Source organism: Pantherophis guttatus, chromosome 1 (assembly GCF_059756535.1).
Source record: "Pantherophis guttatus breed Tessera chromosome 1, ASM5975653v1, whole genome shotgun sequence".
Lineage (NCBI taxonomy): Eukaryota > Metazoa > Chordata > Lepidosauria > Squamata > Colubridae > Pantherophis > Pantherophis guttatus.
In genome coordinates, this window is record NC_142063.1 from 172957759 (window position 1) to 172978113 (window position 20355).

A 20355-nucleotide genomic window follows, 5' to 3' on the forward strand; every position below is an offset into this window, starting at 1 on the left:
TAACTTTGGTTTCCTAATCTGATTTACCTCAAAAGTTGATAGTTTGATACAATTCAACAGCTAGAAAATAAGGCCTCATAATAATCAGAATACAGCTGGAAGGACCTTGGAGGTCTTCTAGTCCAACCCACTGCTCAAGCAGGAGACCCTTTACCAGGAGTGTCAAACTCGCGATGACACATTGTCATCATGTAACGTAGCACTACTTTTTTCCTCTTCGCTAAATGGGATGGGCATGGCCAGCACATGAGTTTGACACTCCTGCCCTATACCATTTCAGACAGGTGACTGTCCAGTCTTTACTTAAAAACCTCCAGTGATGAAACACCTACAACTTCTGAAGGCAGACTGTTCCACTGGTTAAATGTTCTAACTGTTAGACTAAAAGTCTGCATTTTTAAAATCTATAGGTAAAAATCACTAAGGGTTTAATGAAGATCTTGACAGGAAGCTGGAGTTAAAGAAAAAAAAAACAAATGATAGTATAATTTCCCTGTGATTAGAAAAATTCACAGATGCTCAGTTCATTTTCTTGTACTCTAACATATCCCTGAGTCTTTAAAATATGAAAAATTTAAGTTCCAGTATGGATTCATTTTGTTTTGAAACAGGTTTTGGAACAAAACTGCTTAAGAATATAAACAATTATGAAGCAGGTATCAGAATGACTGAACTCTGGTAAGTCTCTCTAGTAGAATATAAAATTCCTTTTATGGTAGTGATTTCAAAAAGTGTGAAATCAAAATATAGTGGTAGTGAAATCAAAAAGATTTCATCCTTTTTGAAAAGGAGACTAAATTATTATTCTATAGTCTTAAGACATAGTGAAAGCTTCTGACTGTGTGGAATGGTGTTATAAATAATTTGGATGTAAGTTTGCAAATTTGATCAGCATAGTATACTTTTCAAGATCGAGAACTTTTGGATATGCTGTAGGGTTTCTTTTTTTTAAAGTCAGTGTTGACTTCTGGCACGCTTGGCAAGATTTTTCAGAAGTGATATGCTCTTACCTCCTTCCGAGAGTGTGACTGTCCCAACGTCACCAGCTGGCTTCACGGCTAAGATGGGACCAGAGCTCCCATCTCCCAGTCTCTAACCTGATGCCTTCACTATTACATCAAACTAGCTATTCTGGCTATGTACCTCAAGCAATTTTCCATACTTACAATCAGACCTTCTCTGGTTATAAGTAAACCTGTAATGACATGGGGGGGAACACTAGAGTAAACTATGAAATACACTACTAATCTTATAGTTATTTCTACATATAGCAACAATGAAAGAATATTCTTCATAAAACTTTTTTAAAAAGACCATTTACTGTTAATTATGACAATACATCAATACCATTTACCAGTGTTTAGCTAATGAATCATTTTTTAAAAAATTTGATTTGTATGCCGCCCTTCTCCGGAGACTCAGGGCGGCTTACAATGCGTTAAGCAATAGCCTTCATACTTTTGTATATTTATACAAAGTCAGCTTATTGCCCCCACAATCTGGGTCCTCATTTTACCCACCTTAGAAAGGATGGAAGGCTGAGTCGACCTTGAGCCTAGGGAGAATTGAACTCGCAGTAATTGCAGGCAGCTGGATGTTAAATGCTGCCTTAGGAGGCATTAGCCTCCTACGCCACTCAGGGCGTAGGGCACATCTTTCCCCAATAATTGTATAAAGTAATAACCATCTTCACATATTGCACAACAGGTCCCAGAAATAATACACAAAGTTAAAATTCCACTAAGAATATGAACTTATTCTTTCATAAGTGAAATATATTTGAAAAAAACGACACCTTTAAAAATTACCCTATGAATTCAGCATTATAACAATTCTACACATGTATTCTTTAATACAATCACATATTCTTAACCCATAAATTTATTCTCTTGGGAAAAAAATTCAGCTCACAAGAATCTGTTGATCCTATGTACCAATTTATACCAAAACACTCCACAGCTAAGAGTGATGTGTTCTATTACACAAATGTATAGAATTTCCATAACAGTGAATTTATGAAGTAAAATACAACGGCCATTTTTAAATTAAAGTTCTCCCATTTATTTCAAAAGACATACACAAAAATGGAACCTGATTTGACAATCCAATGCTGACAAATCAAATTATCCAAGCATTTCCCATTATTTATCAATTAAAGTACATTTCCACTATATTTGTAACTGGCAAATATCTCTTCAGGCTGCCAACTGAATACTATATACCCCCACATCAATCAGCACATGATGCTTCTATTGCTATAATCCATGGTCATTATAAATAGTTTATATTTCTGTCATGAAAATGGAAGCACATAGCATATTTTGCTAGAGAAAGCTGCCAATATTAGACTGGTCCATCTGGCTTGCCGCTATGTGCATCTACTTTAGTCTTCCTTCTATCCAAAATCCTTTAAACCAGAGGCTTAGTGACTGAGAACTGGATCTAGTACAAAGGAAGTTGTACATTTAAAATATCAGCCTCCTCTCATGTTGTCCTATCATGCATGGAAAGGCCACAAGATACCAGAGAACAGACTTTGTGAGGGGAAAGATTTCCAGTCTTGCCAAAGAGCACTGAAAAAATGTTACACTTGAAATCCTTGGTAGTTAGGGAGGGGTCTAGGACTTTTAGTCTCTGACTTTTCATTCTCCTCGGGTGTTTCTCCTCGGGCGATTCTCCCTTGACTTATCTCCTCAGCTGGCACGCCTCCAGTCATTTGCCATGGGGAATGGGCTACCAGCCTCTTCATACCAGACCCTTTGACATGGCCCATTCGCAGAAAGACGGTTCGTCCTGGGTGTTCCGCCCTCTGTGACAATTAGCCCACAACCAATTGGCTAGAGGGGGTGTAATAGAAATCCAGCCAAAGGAGAGAGGTGTAAAAATATTTGCCAAAATGCCTTCCTTCCTCTCCCCCCCACCCCACCACCAATACAGGGAAGAAAGTTGGTTTATTCGGAAGTAAGTCTCACTAAATTCAATGCTAGGATTTAAATCCAGCAAAAGGAGAGAGGTATAAAAGAATTTGCCAAAATGCCTTCCTTCCTTCATCCATCCATCCATCCACCCATCCATCCATCCACCCACCATAACAGCATTACATGGCAACTAGCCACGTTTGAGGCTCCTCTAGAGGGGTAGAGCTTAACGAAGGTTTTGTGTGTGTGTGTGTGTGTGTGAAAAAGGAAAGGAAGGCAGGTGCAGAGATAAAAGGCCATTTCACTTGATCACACTGCAGAGAGCAGTTGGTTCCTCTTCTGAACTGGAGAGCGGGGGGGGGGGGGAATAAAATAAAATAAAGGAAGATGGACATTGTTTTTTGGAACTCCACCCCTCTAGAGGAGCCTCAAACATGGCTAGTTGGCATGTTATGCTGTTATGATGGGTAGATGGATGGATGGATGGAAGAAGGAAAGAAGGAAGAAAGGAAGGAAAGAAGGAAGGAAAAATTCTCTTCTATTGGACCCTTCCAGACTTGGTTAACTAACTTGTTGAAGGGAGGGAGGGAGGCTTTTAGCCTGCTCAGTAACAGTGTCCCTGTATTGGTTGGGGTGGAGGGGGGAGGGAGGAAGGAAGTCAGGCATTTTGGCAAATTCTTTTATACCTCTCGCTGGATTTAAATCCTAGCATTGAATTTAGTGAGACTTACTTCCGAGTAAACCAACTTTTCTCCCTGTATTGGTGTGTGTGGGGGGGAATAGAGAGGAAGGAAGGCATTTTGGCAAATTATTTTACACCTCTCTCCTTTGGCTGGATTTCTATTACACCCCCTCTAGCCAATTGGTTGGGGGCTAATTGTCACAGAGCGTGAAACATCCAGCACAAACCCTCTTTCTGTGAATGGGCCGTGTCGAAGGGTCTGGGACGAAGAAGCCGGTGGCCCATTCCCCACGGCAAATGACTGGAGGTGTGCCAGCTGAGAGATAAGTTGAGGGAGAATCGCCTGAGGAGAAACGCCTGAAGAGAATGAAAAGTCAGAGACTAAAAGTCCCATTCCATTAGAGAGGCATTTCAGAGCTGCAAGATTTGGACTGCCACAAGACAGGATCTTTTGTTCCTTTTGCATCTTAACAATCTGATTGTAACATCTTTGTGCTGTGGCCTTGCAAACCAGTGGTGGGTTTCAAATTTTTTTACTACTGGTTCTGTGGGTGTGGCTTGGTGGGTGTGGCATGGCTTTGTGGCAGTGGTGGGATTCAACTAATTTAACAACCGGTTCTCTGCCCTAATGATTTCTTCCAACAACCAGTTCACCAAACTGCTCAGAAATTTAACAACCGGTTCTCCCGAAGTGGTGCGAACTGGCTGAATCCCACCACTGCTTGGTGGGCGTGGATTAGTAAGTATGCCAGGGGAAGGATACTGTAAAATCTCCATTCCCTCCCCCCCCCGACTCCAGGGGAAGTTTACTGCAAAATCCCCATTTCCTCCCAATCATGGGGGCCAGTCAGAATTTTTACTACCGGTTCTCCGAGCTACTCAAAATTTCCACTACCGGTTCTCCAGAACTGGTCAGAACCTGCTGGAACCCACCTCTGTCGCAAACCTTTCCAGGAAACATTCTAGTCTGAGAACATATTGACTGGAAGGAACTTTGACTATTTTAATTTCTGTATAAATGAGGTTGATGTAAACACAAATAATACTGGATGCCTGGTTATGTATAAATATTATTATTCAGATACGCACAACACAATAATTTTTGCAACCTTCAATTTAACAAGATATAAGAGCAACCCTATGATTCTATCAAGTTTTAATCACAAGCAAATTCATCTAAGTGTGTGTGAGATTTTAATTCTAATTTCCAAATACAATTACTGAATTTTTAGTTAGTTTCTAGATTGAAGAGCTAAGACCTCCTTGCTTAATTCTTAATAAAGTGTCAAAAGAAAAACAAGCAGTCCTTTTAGATATGGATTCCCAAATGATAATTCTTTATGTCTGAGCTAAAATTAATAAATAAATATTAAGCTATTAAGTGATGCTTACATGCAAGACAGCAAGTACTTCATGTATTCCATATACTGAAATCATCCAGTCAGTGAATGGCATCTGGCAACTATTGTTGCATCCCAGTTCTAATAAAGCTATACATGCTTTCCCTGTACTAGCACCAAAACAATTGCCATAAATCCATGTTTTGGGATCTGTTAGATTAGATCCATGCTTTAGGCATCCCATTTTAGAAACCTCCTCTGGATTTTTAGAATTCCACAGGCATGTCTGTGCAGGAAAAAATCCAAAAAGCAGTAGAAGACCTATTACATGAATAATGCCACAAATAACCACATCAGTGCAGCAACATAAAAAGGAGACAAAACTGTAGCAGGTAAATTCAAATGTTAATAACAACTAAAAAAAGAGTATTTTTTCCTATGAAGTTACTGAAAACCTGAATTTACAAGGTTGTATATAAAGCACCTAGCCTTTCCAGACCCAGAAGAGGAAAATATTTAATAGCATAAACAACTAAACAGAATGAAACTACCTCTTTTAGAGGATTCTAATCCTCTAAAATATTTCCTTAGAAATGCAGCCTTCCCAGTAATTCTAGAGCCTCCTCAATGTGACTTGGTGTCAGGAAGAGCATAACATCACATCCAAAAGAAATCAGAAATCAAAAGGCAGGCAGCCTTTTGAGGCCAAGTCATACTGCCAAAATGCACTCATTAGGATGTCCTGATTTCTCATACTTGTTGACAGTTCTCTTTTTCCCATGTGTAGAAAGCAGCTTCCTATTAGAGCAGCATGCTTCCAGTATCAAACACACTTGTTCTGATCAATATTGTCAGATCCTGTGAAAATTTCTGTTTACCAAGGTGCAATTTTAATTTTGTATATAATTATTCATTTCTGTATAGTCAAATAGCAGTAACCTTAGTTACATTATCTACAGCAGCAAGCATATTGTATTGTAAAGGTAAAGGTAAAGGTTCCCCTCGCACATACGTGTTAGTCATTCTCGACTCTAGGTGGCTGTGCTCATCTCAGTTTCTAAGCCGAAGAGCCAGCGCTGTCTGATGACAATTCTGTGGTCATGTGGCCGGCATGACTAAATGCCGAAGGCGCACGGAGCGCTGTTACCTTCCCACCAAGGTGGTCCCTATTTTTCTACTTGCATTTTTACATGCTTTCGAACTGCTAGGTTGGCAGAAGCTGGAACAAGTAACGGGAGCTCACCCCATTACACACCACTGGGGATTCGAACCACTGAACTGCTGACCTTTCTGATCGACAAGCTCAGTGTCTTAGCCATTGCGTCCCTTTTATTGTATTGTAATATATTGATTAAACAGGAGAAAAACTTTCCCAAATGGGAAGTTTCTTATTTAGCCATGAGATAATGATGTGCTTATTCTGTTTTCTGATTTATTTTTCTACCATTTGTAATTTTTAAACAAATACTATCTATATGGAGAGTAAATATTTGCAAAGGAAGTCTCTGAGCCAAACAGCCCCAAGGAAGAGATCTGCACAGAGCTGGGCTTGCAATAGAAACTGACTACTAGTAAAAAGGGGATAGTGTGGATTTCCCCAGGAAGGGCTGTATAACCCTTCATTTGTTAAGTAATAAAAGCCATTTCAATCTTTTCCAGCAGTGGCAAACGTTTCTTGTCACAGTCTGCCAAAATCTCATTCTAATCAAAGATATCCCAAAGGTGCTTTTTCAAGAGGCAACTGGACTTTCTGGTTTTTCTTTGAAGACATTTTGCTTCTCATCCAAGAAGCTTCTTCACATCTCATTGGATGGTGGGGAATAAAAGGATTTATACTTCTTGCAAACAATTGATCATTTGCATTGTTTTAGACCAGCAGTCACCAACTGGTGGTCCATGGACCACTGGTGGTCCGTGAGAAAATGTTGGTGGTCTGCAGAAAAATTATTTGCATTTTTTAATATTGCACTAAATCAGGGGTCCTCAAACGATGGTCCTTGGGCCAGATACGTGCAATGAACATTTGTGTTGCTGCAGAGAGTCTCCCCCTTCAGGGTCTTTTTGTGTGGGTCAGAGGGGGGCAGAAATTCCAACTTGGGGTCTGCTTCAGCCTCCTGGTGCAGGGCTTTGGGTGAAGGCTGGAGAGAAGCGTCGTGGTGGCAAGGTGCTGGAGGGCGTTGTTCTAGTGGGACTGCATCATGGCCTGGAACTGGCTGACCACCTCAACCCGCTGAGCCTCCAGGCACCGGTACCTGGCCTTGCACTCCTGCAGGTCTTCCCTCTGCTTGGAAAGCCTATGCTCGTAGTCCTGAGTGAGGTGCTTCTGCTGAGCCTCCTTCTCGGTCAGATCCAATTCGAACTGAGACAGTTGTTTTGCCAACTCTTTCTCGTGGTGGCTGCTTAGCTCCAACAACTGCTTCCTCTTGGGGCCCTAAGGAGCCCAGGCGGGGAGGCGAGGAGTGGCTGAGAGGGGAGGGTTGAGTAGAGGCCGGCGAGGCACCCCCCCCCATGTGAATGACATCAAAATGGCCATCAGATTGGCCACGCCCACCCAGTCACATGACCACCTAGCCATGCCCACCCAGCTGATGATTAGGCCGATCATATTAGCGGTCTGTGGTATTTTAAATTTTGAATTTAGTGGTCCCTGAGGTCCAAAAGGTTGGGGACCCCTGTTTTAGACAGTCACTGAGGCCACCTGGAGGTTTATCTGGGTAGTGCAAATGGGTGTGGAGCCTTCTTGGAACTGTTGAAAGGACTGTGTTGTAGACTGGAGATAGATGATGTTGTATCCTTCCCCCTCTGTTAAGAGAGACACAAACTGAGCAATGTGGTATATGCACTACAATGCAGTGAGCCATGTGCCGATCTGTACACTGGGGAAAAAAAACAACCACTTCATAAACGCATGGCCGAACACAGGCGAACAAACCCATCAGGACAAGATTAGCATCTGCATTTAAAAGACAAAGGCTACTCTTTTGAAGACAGCAAAGTCCACATTTTGGATGAAGAGGATTGCTTGTTTGAAAATTGGTCAAAAAGGCCATATATGTCATAATTGAGGAGCACTCTCTCAACAGAGAGGGGGGGGGATACAACATCACCTATCTCCAGTCTACAACACAGTCCTTTCAACAGTTCCAAGAACACCAATTTGCACTACTCAGGTGACCCTGACACAGATAAACTTCCAGGTGGCCTCAGTGACTCTAAAAGGATGCAAATGACCATCTGTTTGCAAGGAGTATAAATCTTTCCATTCCCCACCATCCAGTCAGAGCTGAAGAAACTTCTTGGATGAGAAGCGAAATGTCTTCAAAGAAAAACCAGAAAGTCCAGTTGCCTCTTGAAAAAGCACCTTTGGGACAACCATGACCTGGATGACTGAGAATCTCCATAGACATTCTAATCAAAGAGTGAGCAAAATATACCTAGCACTAATCAAATAAAAAATGCCTCCATTTTGGATATCCAAAATATTGCTTCACATGCAGCTTGTGGTCATTCCATCTTTCTCTCTTTAATGGATGCAGAGGTGGCAGTGGGTGACGTAGATAAACAGCACTCGCTGGACCTTCTGGGGAAATCAGCAAATGGCACCAAAAGTCCTTGCTGGGACATTCCTGTGGTTCCAAAGGCTGCATTATACTGAGCACAAGTCTCACTGGAATTAAAAATGTGCCACTGAACTCCTGCAGAATTATGACAGCACTCTGCAGTTTGAAGGATTTGGGGGAACATGCTTATCAGATCCCATTTAGATGCAGTTAACAGAAATATATTGTGAACGACAACTCTGAATGCCTGCATTATCTTCAACACAGATATATTTTGCATTGAGGGGCAGTTGTGGGTTGCTGTCTTATTTAGGCTTCTGGGAGCTAACTATAGGTTAACTTGCAGGTCAAACTACATGCAACCATATAAACAGGACTTGTTGACCACCTTTGGCTTCAAAAATATCGTAAGGACTCTTGGCATCATCATGAGAACTTCACAGGCTGAAAAACATTTTATATTACCACAGCAGCCCATTGCAGAGGAAGAGTAAATTAAGGCAATTTCAAAGCAGGAAACTGAGGGAGGTCTCTGATTAGTATAATACAGAAATATATATTTGAGACAGTGTTCATTCTAATGTGATAGCAACCAATTGTTCCAAAAAAAACTGAGAATCAACATTAAGTGCATAGTGAACACAAAACCAAGAACTGAGGTGGTGGATGGAAGCTGTATGCAATGATGCACACTAAAGCCATCCTTTAACTTCACTTTTAATAACTCATTGGATAAAATGAAGAAATTGATGGAACAACTTAAGGAAATGTAAAAAAAAATAAAAATCCAAAAATATTACAATACATTGAAAAAAAGTTGGTAAACACACATTCCACATGCTTGATTCACTTGCCCAGGCTGCCTTAAAAACATTAAAATAATTCGGAAGTTCCAAGATATCCCCCTCCCAAAACCAAACATCAAAACAAAACCAAGCAGGTTATTTATACCAACTTCTTCTTCGCTCTGGATTCTGGAAATCATGCAAAAGTCAAATACACAATCACTCATTCTTTCTCTCTCTCTCCTACTACTTATGCTTAAGTAAAAGAAGCAATGAAAATAAATCTCAATGTAATATATGGACTTCAGCATGGCTCTACACAAATATGATAAACAAATATTTAAAAGACAAAGCAAATGACCATTCCTTATGAGCATCATTTGCAGTTAGCCTATTTGCACGTAAAACTGGGTGCCAACTAGTCCAGAAGAACTAAGCAGTACATCAACAAGATTATAAATTAAATTATAAATTAAATAAATAAATGAATTTAAATAACATGCATTGTGGTTCTCCTAGTCACTGCCAGCTCTGTTGACTGTCTTCCAGATATGCAATTGCCAACAGCCAAGCTTGTTTCAAGTAATCATAGTAAACACTAATCCCTGTTGCTGTCTGGACTGGAATATAATGTTAAACTATGGTTAGTTGAAAGCAGAAGTAAAAACCTCCAATATTCCCTCTGAGATCTATATAGGAATACTGAAAGTCCAAATATTGATTTAGAACCATTTTTGTAATATTTTCATTATTTTCAAATGTTGCATGTTAAGTGGTTAAAACATATGTCCCAGTGCTTCTTAGTGCAGAATTTAAAAGTATGCAAGAAATTTCACTTTCAGGATGAAGTGTTCAAGCTCTTATTGACTCTGCTACAGTACTCAGAGCCTTGATATATATATACTACAATATAATGTTAAAAGCAGAAAGAGTCAGATTCTAATTCCATCATCCAAATGCAGGAAATTTCTTCTACAGGGTATGAGCAAAGCAATGTACATTATTTAACATCAAAGGGGATTAAATATTCAAGCTTTGTGGTGTTACATGTGGGAAAATCAGAATCTGAATTAATGATTTGTGAACAACTGTGTTGTGAACAAGTATTTAACTGTGAATATTTCATCACTGAAAACAATTTCTGTAGTATTCTGGAATATTAACATAAGACCTAGGCAAGTTTTAGCACTTGGTTTATAGAGGTTTTAAGGACAATTACCATGCTGTGTTTCTAAAATGGAACCAACTTAATTTTGGGGGAGCAGGGAAAATATTCATACAAGCAGTTTATTAAGTCATCTTTCTAAGCTGCAAAAAGCTCTACAAATACCTGTCCACAGGCACATTGTCCTAAGTAGTTTGTGAACTTTAAATAACAATGCCATCTATTTCTATCAAAAAGAAAAATCACTTGAAGTTCAGTAATAAATACAAGCTAATGAGATCTTTAAATGTAAAGAGAATGCAATCAATGCAGACAATAGTAAATATTTCAAGCAAACTACTTTTGGTGTAACACCAGTTGGGTCCCTAACCAGTTCATAATTGCAATTTAGCCTTTGATGCTCTTAGCATTCTGAACTCCAGCTACTCAGGAACAAAACATACATATACATTTTTTATAGTAAAGTATTCTCCCTGGCAATGAACTAGTGCCTTAGAAGCATTCATTCCAAGCTGGGAAAGAGTGTAGGTTGTCACATTTTCCCCTCAGATCATGTATTCTGATAGGACAATTCAAACATGTTGCAGGCCTCTTCCAGGCTCTCATCCATATTCAGTCTTCTCCAAAAAGATTTCTGCTTCATCTGTAGCTCTCTCCTCACACACCTGGGGCATGGAATGGCCTTCTCTTTGCATTCTGAATGGAAGACAGCACTACAGCTTTCACACCTGTAAACACAAAATGAGATATTTATACATTTATACTCAGGTTTCTACCTTTCTCTGCTATCAAAAAATCATCTCTGTAAAATAAGCAGAATCCCTAACTCATACGGTAGTTTCCTGGGATCAGATACATTATTACTTCTGACAGCCAGTCATAGAGAATTTTGGGTACAAAGGATGCCCAGATTCTTATAGCTATTTTTTTTCCTAAATATGGTAACTTGCAGATACAGGGGTTTCAACTTCTAGATTTTCCCAGCCAGCATGCCCATTACTGGGAATTCTGGGTTAAAGTCTACATATCAGAAGTTGCTGAGATTAAGACAATCCCACTCTCTACTCTTTTTCTACAGTGTGCTTATTTACTGTACTCATAGTTCAGTAAGACATTTGGGCTGCGACTCTGCATGTCATTACTGAAATCAGTGGTTTGTGTGCAGCTTAACTGCATGCAGGATTCTTATTGTCTTACTGATTTGATCTTTTATAATATTGTTTTATGAGATCGTGAGTCACCCAGAGTTGCATGACAGCAAGATAGGTGGCATATATATTTAATAAATAAATAAAAATTCTCAACATTTGCTTGAATTCTCTTGTAGACTTTACAAGCTTAAAAAGCATGCTACTCACTCTTTATTGGATTAAAGAAACATATTGTCCACCTAAGTTTAGACAATAGCCAAAGAAAACACTTTGTATGACTTTAAAATTTTAAATCACCTCCTCTGATACTAATGCTGACTTTATAAAGTTAATTCCCCTTTCATTAGTGACTTGCAATTCCTTGCAGTGGTTGGAGACTAATGATTGATGAGAATGTCATTTTGTATTCATTCATGGCCTCTCCCTTTCCCTCTTTTCTCATTCAACTGGAAAATGTAAAAGCTTATCAGGAATTTCTATTGAAATGAATGCCTGGAGGATTATGAAAGAGTGAAACACACCTGCCACTCCTATTCAGATGCATTAAATGTAGGGATAAGGGAAGGAGAAGAGAATTTTGAGATAAAAATTTAAGAACAACTACTTCAGTAAAACAATTTGTAATGAAGCAAACAGCCCATATCTTCTGTAACATCCATAATCAACTAATTTCTTAGTAAAAGCAAGAATGGAATGCCCAGAAACACTATTGGAAGAACAGGTTGGAATTCTACTACCATAGATTTCAGTTAAAATTAGCTTCCATTCTCTAAATTCCCAAAATATTTTATAAACCCCCTTATTGCACATCTACTTAGAAATAACTTATAGCTGCAGCAGGGTGTCCTGTATTGAATATCACCTATCTTATTCATACCTTCTTCACAAAGTCAATGAACTGGGGAAGCACTCCTGCAGGACAACTTAGGAGATCAGAAGTTTCTCTAAACTGAAAGGAAAGCTCCAATATTTCCTTACTGTATTTTTATCTGTCCTTCCCCTGTTGTTAATTAATTCCACCCCCTTCCTTCCTTCCCCTCCCCCCAGTTATATCTAGAAATCTTAAGAGAAACTCGCAAATGAACAATGTTCTGCTTTGGTGGGTGCTCTGCAATTTATAACTCCTCACAGAGTCTCTATGGAGATTCTGAATCATCATCCAGGTCATGGTTGTCTCAAAAGTGCTTTTTCAAAACACAACTGGACCATTTTTTTTCTTGAGAAAGACAACGTTTCACTTCTCATCCAAGAACTGCTGAAACTTCTTGGATGAGAAGTGAAACATCTTCCTCAAGAAAAAACATTGTCCTTTTGAAAAGGGACCTTTGAGATTCTCACAGAGAGCAAATTTGGAGTAGTGGTGAAGGCAGTAAGCTAGAAATCAGAAACCAGGAGTTCTAGTTCCACCTTAGACATGAAGCCAACTGGATGACCTTGGGCTAGTCACTCACTGTCAGACATAAGCAGGGAAAAACCACTTCTGAAAGTGACAAAAGCTCCAGGAACTAGTCCAGCTCAGGAGTCAAAAACTGACTCAAAAGCACAATAAATAAATAACTCTTTAGAAAGAAGGGTCTAATCTAATTTTTGCTCTGTCCTGGAGTAGGAAATGAGGACCCCACCCAGACACCTTTCATGATTCCATTTGTTCTCTTATATATCTGTGATGCAGAGGCATGGCTTTGTAATGCTCAGTTTACACATTTTAATTCAGCCAAATTGCCAGATACTTCCTTAAAGCTTTTTTCATTTCCTAATCCAACTTCCATCTTAGATCCATTTTAAAAGATTTCATCTTTTCACTGATTAAAGATTGTTTTCTTTAATCATGGAGTCAGCATGGAGATCCATTCTGTCATATCAGCTATCATTGTTAACCAGAGGTGACACAGCACATTGCCCAATTATTCACCACATGCAACGCAAGAGGAAAATCATTGCAATTTGAATAAGAAGTCCATTTCAGGATTCCATTGTGCCTTTCATGGGTCCCAGTAGCTAATAGAAAAAAGTAACCCATGTGACTCTAGCAACAAAAAGTCTGCCAAGACTGTCAGGTAGCATAATAGAAAATTTGCCATTTCTAAATGGCTATTTCAGGTGTACTCTCAAGGAAGAACATCTCACTTTTAAATGAGCCCCTGCTATAAATTTTATATGAAATAAGCATGTGAAGCTGATCTCAATGAGAGAACATAACTTGGTCATTGTGCAGTTTTAACACTTTAAGCATAAACATGCTAGTCAATTATTCCGTAACACTCTATTCCTATGATTAAGAGATGAATTAAAATATTATAGACGATTCTATTTTCAACAGCTTTTGAGTCCTTGTTTAAGTCTCCTTTTTGTTTGCCTGAAACAAACTACATATTGTATGGCCATAATGTGACTCATTCATTATAACTTGTGTTTACTACAACTTCTATTTTTAGACTAATGATTGAAAGGCCTGGCGCTATAAAATTCAAATAAGAAAGAAAAGAAAAGAATTTGTGAACACTGTCTAACAACATGTTATGAGAGAAAATTTGGATTTGTCTCTCCTTGGGCAGGATGTAAGAAGCCTGCAAGGCACAGCCCACCAACCCCTGCTAATTAAGTGAAATGATTGAGTTTGTTTTGGAACCATTTGGCCAACAAAAGAATGTGTCACACTGATTAGCAAGAAAGGGGTATGTAATGTATGTGTATTCAAAGCCAGATGAATGCATTATCCAGGTATTTAGCTGTTTGCTCAAGGACTGACACACACAAAAAAAGAAGAATGCTGAACAAACAAGCTGGTGCAAATGAAAACCCCAGCTCTCAGGAGGGTTATCCTGTTCTAAGATTTATCTGTTTCAGGGAGAGATAAGCCTTTAAAAATTGCATCTGAAAATGCATCTACAGAAGATGGTATTTTCTAACAGAAAGTATTCTCTTTGCTAATCTGTCTAAGATGCTACACTGTGGAGAGAACCTATGCAGACTCAGTTCAAAATATCTAACCATCTGGGAATCATGGGTTTGCATTTTCCTATGGCAGCAGACTCCATCCACAAAAGGAGCTCTGCCTCGGCAAACAAAAAGTTCAAGGCAGCGCCATAAGCAGCAAGATACAGAAACAAAGGTAGAAATGCACTTAAATTGCTTGTCTCTCAAGAACAGAAGAAGGGTTTCTTATAGGATCATTCACAAGGGCATCTAATTACAAGAGATGCTATTGCTATTTCATCAGTCTTTTTACTGGTTTAAACAAGGTTTAGTGTTGGAACGCCATTGATTTGATAGATGAGCTTGTACAAAGCTAATACAGCATCAATTGTCTCTTACTTTTACCTTTGTTCAAAGGCATAGTTTCAGATGCTAGTATACCCACTGACTCCCAAATGGTACAAAATTTCAAACGTGAGAAAACAGAAGCATACAGATAAATGTATGTGTGCATATAATGAAAACTTGGTGAACGCTGCAAATATCCCAAAATGTTATTAAACTGAATAATTGTTGATCTGAAGACTTTCAAGATGTCAGCACTCTGAAATGTTTCACCAGGAATTTCAATACACAATAAACATTTAAATTATTCAAATATTTTGTGCAAAATTAATTAGACATCATTAGAAACTTTTTAAAACTTTAAATTAACTAAAATAAAATAAAACTTCTGTCTCAAAGTATGCCATAATGGAAGTAACTGATAATTAACAGTTTTATCTATGTAACTACTCTTATGCATATGGAATACAAACAGTCCTGTGATTAGGTCAGTTTTTTCAATTTGCTCAATAACTGAATTGTGCAGTGATTTAAAATGATCAAAACAAAAAGAGTGAGTGAAAAACAGAAAAAAAATCTTTACTCTGAATGCAATGCAGTGTCAGCAAATGTAAAGAAACACAAGGGCAAGCAAAACAAGATAAAAATGGTATGTGTGTATGGTTTGGAGAAGCCTGAGTGGACACCTGAGTAACTGGTTATTACTGTGTTTCCCCAAAAATAAGACATGTCTGGATAATAAGCCCAATCGGGCTTTTCAGTGCATGCGATAATATAAGCCACCCAGGGAAAATAAGCTCCCGATCAACTACTTACACGCATGCGCAGCTGGTCCCGCCATTTCCTCTGGTTGCTTGCCGCACAACCAAAATTAATTGAGGAGGCGAGGCCGGGGGGGGGGGAAAGTGGGGGACATGCCCTCCTCTCCCTGTTCTTTGTGCCTGCCGAGCAGCCCAACACATCCCACCACACCCCAATGGCAACCACAGCCTGGCTGCTTCCCTTCCCCGCTGTCTCTTTTATCAAGAGTGGTAGCAGGTGGGGCAGGGGAGAAGCAAGATGCGTGGAGCGAGATGTGGCTTCCCTTGCCGTCCCTTCTCCCCCCCTCACCGGGAATTTCAGGGCTCCTGCCCTTCGCTTAGCCACTTGCCCCCTTTAGGGATACAATTTGGGGGTGGCAGGTGGGGCATGCAAGAAGTGGGACGCAGGTCTTTCAAGCTCCGTCACTTTCCTTGCCGTTGTGTCCAGGGAAACACGCTGTAAAAGAAAACCTTCTCGCGAGTTCAAGAAGTTTGGTTGAACTCGCGAGAAGGTTTTCTTTTACAGCATGTTTCCCTGGACACAACGGTGAGGAGCGCAATGAAGCTGGAAAGGTAAGACGCGCATCCCGCTTCTCACCCACCCTATCTGCCACCCCAAAATTGTAGGTAGCCAGTAGCATGAGCTGGGTTCTTCCACAGTTCAGTTATTCTGTTGTATTTTTCTATGGACCTCTAATAATAATATGTCATATAACTCAAAAATCATAAATTCTAACCTGCTTGTAGAACTGTCCTCAAAGGGATACAGAATTTCACCATTATTACAGATCTCACAGATGAATCCCTTTTGACTACAAAGGCTGCAGCTGTAAACATGGGAGGTAGCAAATTTTATTACTTTCCCAAGGAAAGGGGCAAGCTTCCCTTCGATAACCTGGAAAATAACAAGAAAAATATAATAAAATCTTGATAAACCATAGAAAGGAATGAAAAGGTATCAATTTTGTTTACACTGAGCCATTCTCACTGAAGTCCATTTCCATGTTTTTCTACTGTTGCAGATGATACAATGGATTAGAATACTTAAGAAAGAGACTGCAAAAGTAAATGAACAGCACTGAAAACAAGATCCACTGAATCATTTTAAGGCTCACCTTTTCAAGTTTTGGGAAGAACTGAAACATACTAGCAAAGAACTGAAAAGCCTTGCCTTTCAGTTGATCTATACATATTATTCTACTAAAGCTGGAAGATAAATAGCATTTTTCCCAGCATGCTGTGAACTGGACAGAATTCTAAGTCTCAGTGTCTTTACCAACATTTTTAGTATTACTTTGCTGTAATATATATCATAGTTTTGTATTGGTATATAAAAGTACATACCATCTGTCCATTAAGCTTAATTCAAAATAATTGGTATCTTTCCCTTTCCCTTTCTGAAAGATGTCAGGTTTCAGACAGAATTTTACTAAGATGCTTCATTAAAAACAATCCATGAAATGCACTCAGCATGTGTAAAGCTATACTTAATGGATAATTAAGCATGACTGATCTATACACCTACCAAATATTTGAAATAGTACAATTTTTATTACAAGTAATACGCTATCATGACTGATATTTCAAGTGTCCGCATCCAGAGATAATTTTGAATGTATTTGGGAAATGTGCATTCCACTGGAATGGTTACCTCACTTATACCCCATATACTTTTGTAAGCGATAGTTGAAGCCACTGCACAGATGTGGAATGGAAAAATGTAGGCAGCACAGGAAGTCCTGGGAACTGCTTGGATTACTGTCCCCAAATGGGAATGCAAAAAAATACAGCCACAGGAAGCAGAAAAATTATTGCTAGTTGTGCAGTTTGACATCTGTTTGGGATATAGGAAAATTGTAATGTTATAGGAAGATCCCCTCATGCTGCAGATTAAACAATGCACAAAGGTCACCATCTAAAATTAAGATTCAAGGCCAACACTCTGCTACTGTTATAACAGAATGTCTTAGTCAGTAACATAAGCAACTTTTCTTGAGAAAAAAAAAATGCTCTTCCTTATTTAATTTTACTCCTGAGGTTCAAAAGTCTAAATAAGATCTAGGGAAGTGATATTTAACAAAAATAAGGAAACAGAATAAACAGTGGGCTATTATTAATGAATGGGCAAACAAACATGACTGAAATGAGGAAACCTGAACTATAAATCAAGAATAGATATTGTATGCCCAGCACCAAGCATTCAGGCTTTATTTTACTATATTACAGTATGAGGCAACTTTTAAATGGTCAGAACTGTAATTTTATAAAAAAAAAAATATGAGGCAGCCCTGTACAGTAATATCACTGGAGAAGATATTGACAACATGTTTGGTTTGGGAATCTTGTTGGGATGTAGATAGGGGTTAAATACAATAGCTGTCATACATATAACACATCCGCTTGCTTCTAACTGGGTTAAAAAGACAATAAACACCGTATTTCAACAGCAAAACATGGAGAATCTGAAAGAAGTGGTAAAGAGACTCCATGATGGCTATATGTTAACGAGGCAGCATGTTGGTTACCATAGTAATACTATAAATTAGTTAAATAAACCAGATTATCATAAACATTCCTTTTTGCATAAATGGAATATGAAAGGCTTTGCAAGGTCTATGTTAGTTAGAAACTAACTAACAAAGGAAACTAACTGAAACTAATAGAGGAAAATTAGTAGCAAAAGGAAACTCAAATAGCAGTAAAGAGTACCTCTATAAGAGAAGGCTAGATTGTCAAGTAGCTTAGAAAAAGTCTGACCAATGGAGACAATGAATTTATTGCAGATTGCAAAAAGACTATTGCCACTAGTAAGGGTTGCTTATGTGAATGAAAGATAAATGGAGAACATGCCTCTTGGCCTTATAACTACAAGGTAACCACAGAGTACAAACCATAATCCTGATTCCATCTTTTTTATAAAGATGTATAATGGATATTACATTCCATATTTAAAATGACTGCACGACTGTAACTTTGTTGCTTGTATCTTTACGATTTATATTGATATTGTTTCCTAGTATGATTTGATTGCTTATTTGTACCCTATGACTATCATTAAGTGTTGTACCTATGATTCTTGATTATTATTATTATTATTTATTCAATTTATATACCGCCCTTCTCCTATTGGACTCAGGGCGGTGCACAGCCAGGGATAAAAAACATACCAATACAAAATTTAAAATCAATTAAAAGCATTATACAGCTTTGGCCCACAATTTAAAACAATCCAATTAAAACCCAATTTACACTTAAAAAGCTAAAAAAAGCTAAAAAGGGGGGGGGGGTTCATGCCAGCCCTGCTTGATGGAAAAGAAAAGTTTTTAGGGCACGGCGAAAGGCCCGGAGATCTGGTATCCTTCGTATCTCCGGGGGCAAATCGTTCCAGAGGGCAGGTGCTGCCACAGAGAAGGCCCTCCCCCTGGGGGTCGCCAGCCGACATTGCCTGGCTGACAGCATCCTGAGGAGTCCCTCTCTGTGGGAGCATACTGGTCGGTGGGAGGCTATCGGCGGCAGAAGGCGGTCTTGCAATACCCAGGTCCGATGCTATGGAGCGCTTTAAAGGTGGTGACCAACATCTTGAAGTGCACCCGGAAGACCACTGGAAGCCAATGCAGCTCGCGCAGGAGAGGCATCACATGGGAGCGCCCTCTTGCTCCCATAATCCCCCGCGCGGCCACATTGATGAATGTATCTTGTCTTTTTATGTTCACTGAGAGCAGTTGGCGGCTCCAACTGGCGCAGAGTGCGGCCGCGCGGGTGGTTATGGGAGCGACATGGCGTTCCCATGTAACACCTCTCCTGCGCGAGCTGCACTGGCTCCCGGTGGTCTTCCGGGTGCGCGTCAAGGTTTTGGTTATCACCTTTAGAGCGCTCCATGGCTTAGGACCTGGTTATTTACGGGACCGCCTGCTACCACCAATAGCCTCCCACCGGCCGGTACGCTCTCATAGAGAGGGGCTCCTCCGGGTGCCGTCGGCCAATGTCGACTGGCGGCCCCCAAGGGGAGAGCCTTCTCTGTGGGGGCACCTACTATCTGGAATGAGCTCTCCCCAGAGATACGGAGGATCCCGGATCTGTGCACCTTCCGTCGCACTCTCAAGACTTTTTTATTCCATCAAGCCGGCCTGGCCTAAATCTTTCCCCTTTAAAATATAAATTTTAATTTGTTTTTAAAATTATTGGGTGTTTTAAATTTGTCTCAGCCAAATTGTTTAATTCGGTTTTATTCTGTTTTTAAATTTTGTATTTGTGTTTTATTCTGTGGCTGTTCACCGCCCTGAGTCCTTCGGGAGTAGGGCAGTATATAAATCCAATAAATGAATGAAATGAAATGAATGAATATGCACCAAAGACAAATTCCTTGTGTGTCCAATGACACTTGGCCAATAAAGAATTCAATTCAATTCAATTCAATTCAATTCAATTCAATTCTATTCTATTCTATTCTATTCTATTCTATTCTAAATTCTTGCTATATTAAAGTTTCAAATAAATTCTAGGTTCTAGAGGCTGTAATAACCAGGGATCTCAGGCTTGTATTCCTTATGATATATTCTTCATGTACATTAAATAAATGTCATTATACACTCTTGCCCAATTCTGAACAATTTAGTTTCTCCATATTCACTTCTAACTGTTGCTTTCTGGTTATTGTAAAATTTCTTTAAAAGGCAGATGAGGTGGCTCACCC

At 39.4% G+C, this 20355-nt stretch overlaps 1 protein-coding gene across 4 annotated transcripts in view; it reads right to left on the bottom strand.

Annotated features, from left to right (window-relative positions):
* Positions 1-9201: 9201 nt before the first annotated feature.
* Positions 9202-20355, bottom strand: part of PLEKHM3 (pleckstrin homology domain containing M3) — a 93601-nt gene continuing 82447 nt past the window's right edge. For 3 of the 4 annotated variants that reach the window (XM_034431815.3, XM_060688141.2, XM_034431831.3), the window contains 2 exons: positions 16400-16557; positions 9202-11178 (listed from right to left, as the gene is read on the bottom strand). In XM_034431815.3, coding sequence (XP_034287706.2) covers positions 11001-11178; positions 16400-16557 — 336 coding nt within the window. In that variant the 3' untranslated portion in view covers positions 9202-11000. The remainder of the gene's footprint in view (positions 11179-16399; positions 16558-20355) is intronic. The other variant, XM_034431838.3, reaches the window with a different exon arrangement.